Source organism: Oncorhynchus kisutch, linkage group LG17 (assembly GCF_002021735.2).
Source record: "Oncorhynchus kisutch isolate 150728-3 linkage group LG17, Okis_V2, whole genome shotgun sequence".
Taxonomy (NCBI): Eukaryota; Metazoa; Chordata; class Actinopteri; order Salmoniformes; family Salmonidae; genus Oncorhynchus; species Oncorhynchus kisutch.
The window spans coordinates 67,751,000-67,758,063 of NC_034190.2; the positions used below are offsets into that span (position 1 = coordinate 67,751,000).

At 41.4% G+C, this 7,064-nt stretch overlaps 1 protein-coding gene across 3 annotated transcripts; it reads right to left on the reverse strand.

The window, feature by feature from the left end:
• Positions 1–1,499: 1,499 nt before the first annotated feature.
• Positions 1,500–6,762, reverse strand: LOC109908155 (testis-specific Y-encoded-like protein 2). 3 transcript variants are annotated; one of them, XR_004203686.1, is made up of 8 exons: positions 5,315–6,761; positions 5,134–5,211; positions 4,918–5,029; positions 4,593–4,747; positions 4,314–4,390; positions 3,918–4,087; positions 3,596–3,679; positions 1,500–3,113 (listed from the first exon to the last, which is right to left on the reverse strand). XR_004203686.1 is itself a non-coding variant. In XM_020506676.2 (8 exons), exons 1-8 carry the CDS (start codon positions 6,293–6,295, stop codon positions 2,947–2,949), a joined length of 1,791 nt encoding a protein of 596 aa, XP_020362265.1. In that variant the 5' UTR covers positions 6,296–6,762; the 3' UTR covers positions 1,500–2,946. The 3 variants fall into 3 exon arrangements, 2 of the variants coding, with proteins under 2 accessions (XP_020362265.1, XP_031650284.1); XM_020506676.2 differs by having other exon boundaries at positions 3,596–3,646; positions 5,315–6,762; XM_031794424.1 differs by lacking the exon at positions 3,596–3,679.
• Positions 6,763–7,064: the final 302 nt, after the last annotated feature.

Sequence of the window (7,064 nt, forward strand, 5' to 3'; positions counted from 1 at the left end):
CTCGCTCTTCCTGTCCACTCTTTCTTTTGCTCAGTTGAACTTCCCATAACTTACTTACCACAAATGAAGCATAGTACATACTATGACGGGTGGTGAAAACACACATGCATACACATTCTAAAGTATCTCGCATTTTTGGTTCACCATGTTGTACTAAAATGCAAAGATGACTTATGTACCATGGATGAGCATATCCCGTCATACATCATTTTAGGATCCTATAAGTGCCTGATGAGTCAGTAAAATTCCTGATGAAACCAGAGAAGTTAGACATCAAACTTACATAACAGGGAGATGTTCAGTCACATTGACTTGACACCAGTGGGAATCTAACAGAGGGTTGCCTTCGGTCTGCCACCCGTTATAAAACAAATCCGTAACACGTGCTGCTCCAACCACAAACAAGCTCCAGTCTCTGGATTACCTTGTTTTCTCTGCAATCTATGAGTCTGTTTGCCATAATCAATATTGTGGAAACCACCTCAATTAATTCACACATAAAAGCATTTGTGGTTTTGCACTAAAGCCCATGAGGTGCTACAGTAATCCCCTGGGCTGAATAGAAGTGGGATGAGAGATTAGACAAGATGAGGCAGAGATATTGGGTTTGTCATTGTGTTATCATTTGATGGTGTGCGTATGCTGTATCTTCTCCCCATTGCTTTTATTAATAGTAAGTGCCCCTCCTAGTCTGCATGCCTCAGTGTGCTCTGGAGCTAACAGCAGGACAGGTTTTTGCTCGTGGAACATTTATAGCTGTGCATTAAAACTGGAATCAAGGGTTTAAGTGAACCATTGCAACATTGCCGCTGTTCCTTTGTCCGGGCCTGTCCAAAAATGCCCCGCCGGAGGCTATTTGCAGAGCCAAGAGCTAACGTGAATCCGAATACTGCGTTTAGCCAGCCCAATACCATCATTTTTTCCACTAATTGGTATTTTAACCAATCACATCAGATATTTTCACATCTTATCTTTTTCAGAGCTGAACTCAAAAGACCAATTAGTGAAAGCAATAACAGAATTGGGCTACCTCTATAAACACAGCCTTAAAAGTGATATCACATTCTGACCTGTGTCATGTCAAAGCTGTGACACTGGTTGACATCCTCCATAAATGATACACTGATATTGTTGGTGTCTTCAAAGCCCTTTGCCTGTTCCTATAAGAATAGGCCAACCTAAACATAATTTACAAACAACAGTATGTCTTTACTGTCATAATGTCACGTCAGTTGTCATCTTGAGTATAAAGCTTTCATACTGATATTCACAGTATTATACACACTATCTGGCTGACTCATCAATGGACGCAGGGATTGTTATGTTCGATACACATTAGGCCTATATTCCTGATTTAGAATACTATTTTGTGAGTTTTGTGATACCATGTATCCTTGCAGTTGTATACTGCCATCTTCTGGTTTGGCAATATATTCAGTACAGAAGGTTGTATTTACCTAACTACTAAAACTCAGACAACAAAAACCAGAAAGCAAAAATAAATAACTTGCTATTTAATTAAATTGGATTCAAAATGCAGACATTATATCTTAAAAAACAAAACACGTTTTCTTCAGTACTATAGCATACTATAAAATAATTCAGCACACAAAATATTACTTTTTGTTAATATACCCTATTTGTGAAATTCCAGATGGCTACAGGTAATGATTTAAGCTTAACAGATCCAAACTCTGCACACAAAGTTAAGTTTAAATATGTACATGCCAATGCCATCAGTCTGTGTGGAAAAGAAACAACATAAAACCACTAGCTAGGATTGTTACAGTACTTTTAAGAGCTGCCCTGGGCTACAGTTCTGTTACTTTGTCGGACCACACTCGTCAATGCCTTTGAGGCAACAGTCACTGCAAATATTTGCTCTATACAGAATCTTTCAAACTGTTAAAGGTCATCATTCTGTCTTACTTTGATAGACACTTATTTATTAAAAAAACACAAAAATGTGACGATAACAGTTTCTAAAAGTTACACAAAAGCAAAAAATGTTGAATGCATGGATGCAACAAGCTGAAAATATTACAATTCATGTTACAAAAATGTGGGATTCCACCCAAATAACTCAATGAATGTTAAAATATACTTAAAGAATTGAAAAACATAAACATGTGTGAATATTAATTAATATGGGTGCACAGCTACACACTAAGTTTATGATAGGAAAGGTGTGAAAACACAGGAAATATTACCTATATTTACCTTATTAAAATAACACAAACTACTGTAGAGTAAACTTATTTTACACAGATACACCCAAACAATGGCAGGAGTGTGAGAAAACATTATATAGTATACAGTTTCCTTCCATGAAAACACTTACGACTAGGTCATCCCTGAGAACAAGATTTGGTTCAGTAGGAAGTGCATCCGAGATGTGTTGGGAATAATATTACAACCTCTCCGAAAATCTCCCTTTTACCTCGTCAAAGATCAGATTTACAATAGGAAAAGTCCAAGATAAATTGAGTTGAAGACGTGATCACTGATACCTGTCAGTAAAATATCTAGTATTGTTTTATTGGACCATTTGCAACAAGAGATTCTACCAAATCTTGGCAGTATTAACAACATTCAATCAGGGGTCTCAAATCTCGTAGAATATTATTGTACTGGTATTATTTTCGTTTTGTGTTGAGTAGCCCTAACAATGAGAGTAAATTGAATGAATGAGTCAAGATCTAATGCATGATTAAGTTACAATCCTTCGAATTTGAGACCCCAGTAATAAAGAATCTTTACCCAAAAACTTTTTTTTTCTTTAAATCCAACAAAGATTACAGTAAAATATACAGTCAAAACATGGTGTCCTGGATTTGTTTTATTTACCCTGATTTTAAAATGCATTCAAGCATTTAGAATTTATTAACAATAATTGATATTTTGTGCATAATAAGAAAAAAAGGAAATTGGAAAGATCAAACGATCTTAGCTCTCATCCTCTTCTTCGTCCACCTCAACATCCTCCTCTTTATCTTGGTCTCTGACCTCGCGACCTCGTGATTCATCCACGTCTTCCACGTCCACCTCTTCATCCTTCTCTCCGTATGATGAGTCCTCATCCTCTCTGGCATCCTGGTCGCTGTCATCAGAGCCTGGGGAATGGAGATGATCAGACCTTTTATAATGGGCTTCCCACTCTGAGCCAATGGGGTGATTAGTATGGGATATAAACAGAGGGGTTTAACACTGGATTATGGTGAAAGCCCAGGAGTAGGAATATAATTCTGTTGTGCAATTTTGTGTGAATGGTGAAAACAGTAAGTGGTGGATTGAAGTATCAGGTAACCAAAATGGATACACAAATAGACAAAGCACCCCTTAATCCAATAATCTTCCAAAATATAACTTCCAATGATTGTACAAAACGGCTCTGCATTTAAAGTAAAAACAGTCCTTGAATTTTTTGCAGAATAGGTTGCTGAGTTGGCATTTCAAAATCAGTCTTCCTGGACCATTGAAATAAATAAGACTTTCATCTAAACAATGACTTCATGTTCTGAACTGAGCTGCAAAGCCGAGCAACAGATCCAACAACCCTCTATAATAACATTTCTGCTCGTGGATAATGTCTTACCGTCTATTGCAACCTCTCCGTCATCATCCTCCTCTGGGCTTTCATCTGATTCTGAGGACATATTCGCTGTCTATTCAGTTTCACCTGGATTACTCATACAAGGACATCTTACTACACACGTATACACATTTCTCAGGAAGCAGAGGTAAACCAGCAGACACTGTGGCCCTAAAGGACTGGAATCATAGCATATGTTGTGTACATCTGTGTTGGAGCATAAAACCTGACTCATCACATTGTCTTTTCTGTCAACCAGCAGACAGTGTAGCCCTAACGGACTGGAATCATGGGCTTCTAAAGCTCTATTACAGTACTGACTAACCTGCATCTCGGCCCCCATGCTCCTCGTCCTCATCCTCATTCTCCTCTTCCCTGCTAAGACCTCGTCCAGACTTAGCCTGCTCTTCTTCATCATCATCATCATCATCCGAGTCAGAGATCACCACACAATCCTCCCTGTTGCTGTTGTCAGCTGGCTTGGGCCCACTGGTGCTGTTGGAACCGTATGTTGTGATAGTTAGAACAATCAAAAGACCTTCCATTTCTTTTTCTTTTACACAAAATGCTTAATAATAAAGGGTTATAAAAGTGTTTGGCAGTGTTTTAGGCTACATTACAGCACATAATAAAGTGGTAATAAAATGGTAATAGTATCATGAAGATGGAAAGTCCTTATTGAGCTAAGTTCCACGACAATAGGTTTTGTTGGGCTGCTTACCTGCCATTCTGCCTGGGTTCCCACAGTGGAGTCAAATAGTATCGGAGAGGGTTTCTGAAAAGGTCATCTTTCAGAATCTATAGATTCACACGGAACAAAGAGAGAAGAAGAGTGTGTTGGAATAGTGCAGTAACCGTAAATGTTATATACGGAGCCTAAAATAAAGTCAGTTGTGTGATCACCAGTGGATCTGTGCAATGCGTCTTTGCTGGATTACTCCATGCATGTTAGACTGTGCACCAGCTCTCAACCTATGCCTGGCAGTGAGCATGCCGTTACCTGTGCTATGTCGTCCCGGCCAGGACTGGCGTGGTCGCTGAACCAGCTGAAGAAGGTCTGATAGATGCCGCGTCCCGACCTCCTGGGCTCACTGTGAAGCGTCAGGTTCTGCCCGCGGTGCCACAGGATGGGGTTGGAGAAAGACACTGGAGATCCTGTGAGAGGACATATAACAGGGGAAGGATATCATCATTATTGGCCTCATTTACACCCGATACCTGATTGCACCTCTACATCTACACCTGTCAAAGATGTAGGGACACCTGGCCCATGTAAAATGTGGCATCCTAGCAAGATAGATATGACAACTGGATCTGTCCCTCACCTGTCATTCCAAGGTGGAGCTCCTTCACGATGATGTTGTTCTGGAAGTAAGGATTCCGTTTGAAGTGGAACCCGATTCTGTAACCAAGCTTGTTGGTCTTGAAGGATTCAATCTAAGGAGGAGACAAGAATACATTTTCATTTCAGGGGAGCAATAGAACATTTATTCAGAAGACTTTAAAGAATCATTACATTTTCGCTGTGATTATTTACTTACTTCAAGGTTGGTCATGTAACTGAGAGCGCCTTCATCTGTTTTGTCAATGTGAGCAGAGAGATGAGGGTGGTTCAACAACTGTTGAGCTTTGAGCCAAGGGAAAAATAAATGTGACATACCAACACACTCACAATCAACAACATACGTGTGTGTGTGTGTGTAGGAGTATTCAAAAGGATACTGCCGTGACCCAGAAGCCAGGGATGGCCTGTATGATGGAGCTACGCTGGTCCACGTGTGGACGGCGCTGGCGGCTCAGTTTCAGCTCTAGCCGCTGGTGGAGCCGCGCACCTTTCTTCTCCAGAGCGTCCAGCCTCATCTGTACCTGCGCCAGAAGGGCCACTGACTGTCGGATCTCCGGGGCCATCTTCACTGACACTATAGCGCACTCCCCGTCATCATCATCATTATCTGAAGGGAAAGAGGAACTCGGTGTGGACGAAGATCCGGGTATTGAGTCGTCTTCCTCATCCGCATCGGGCATGTCCTCGGCATCCTCCCTGTCAACTCCACGCAGTGAGGTAGAGCTGTCTGCCGCTGCTGCCTGTGTGTGAAGACCCCTTTCAGGTTTTGATCGTTCCTTTGAGGACTCCTGGTCACCACGCTTACCTTTGTGTCCCATTCTCTCATAATGTCCAACTTTTTTTGAGGAAAATGACTTTTGTTTAATCTCTTCACCCGTAGCTGCTCCTGTGAGACTAGCAAGTGCCTCGGCAGCTGCTATAGCGGCCGAATCAGACTGGTCCAGTGAAGTTGAGGGTCGGCAATCTCCAGCACCAGCACATCCCGTTTTTTTTACTTCCTTTGCATCGCTAGAGACTGGTGCACCCGATACAAGAGCACTGTTGACGGCGCTGACATGTGCATCAGCGCTGGATGGGTTATTGGCAGTGACAGCTGCACAAATCCCCCCCCCGGGTCCCTTTTTCAGATCTTGTCCACTCTCCTCATTTCCATTCTTCTCTTCTATGGCTGGTACTTTATCGCCATCTTCCCCATTTTTGTTTCCATGAGAATTCGATGGTAATTCACTGGACACCTCGCCGTCCACTTTGGCTAACTTACTTGGAAGAGGGGACTGGCCAGCCTGCTCGTCGGACTGACATCGTTTCTTCGGTGCGGAGTCTGCAGACTTTTTGCTGTACCTCGTTTTTTCGCTCATTCTTGCCAATTAGTCTGCTGCGCTAGCTAACGCAATAGCCTACAAATTAGTTAACTAGCCTAGAGGGTAACGTTAGTGGAAGTGTTTAAATAGCTAGATAAAACTAGCAACCTTGTTCGTTGCACAAATTACTAGCTAGCTACTACGAGCGTATTTTCTATAAACAGTTAGCAAGTTCCTTTTCCGCGTAAATTTAGCTAGAGGCCTACAGTACTGTAGCGCGAGCTAGCTGGCTAGCTAGCTTACCTTGCGTGTGTTATTCGTGTTACAACTAAGTCCCGTTCTCTTAAAAGCAATATATTAATTTAGCACTAATTGTGCATTATTTAATTTTTTAAAAGTATTATATTGAATAAAATCCTGGTTTATAAATCCATAGGGTCCTGAAATGTTTTACATTTCTCCTTTCCCTCACTATTTCTCCGGCCGCGATGTTTATTACGTTACGAGATAGGAAAACAATCCGCTGATTGGTTACAGTACGCCGCGCTGAAACATATCCACCAATCATACAAAGGAGGTATGTTTGAGTGAGTCAGCTTTACCAACAGAAGCTGCGCTGCATATTTACAGTACTAGGGAGCGCGCACGTACACGTACACTGACATTGTATGCAGTACCCCACACTCGATCTATTTTGATAGGATTATTTTTTTTTCTGGCCTACAATGTAGCCTTAACTTGATATGTGAATTGAAAAATACGTTGGGTTAGGAATCATTTTGCACTTCATTGTAGGCCTACCAGCAATTGAAACTTGCTCATTATT

Coding starts and splice junctions, on each gene's coding strand:
- LOC109908155 (XM_020506676.2), bottom strand. CDS start 6,295: ATGAGCGAAAAAACGAGGTACAGCAAAAAGTCTGCAGACTCCGCACCG. Junction 5,030..5,133: donor GTTACATGACCAACCTTGAA/GTAAGTAAATAA, acceptor TCTCCTCCTTAG/ATTGAATCCTTCAAGACCAA. Junction 4,391..4,592: donor GCCGGGACGACATAGCACAG/GTAACGGCATGC, acceptor GTGAATCTATAG/ATTCTGAAAGATGACCTTTT.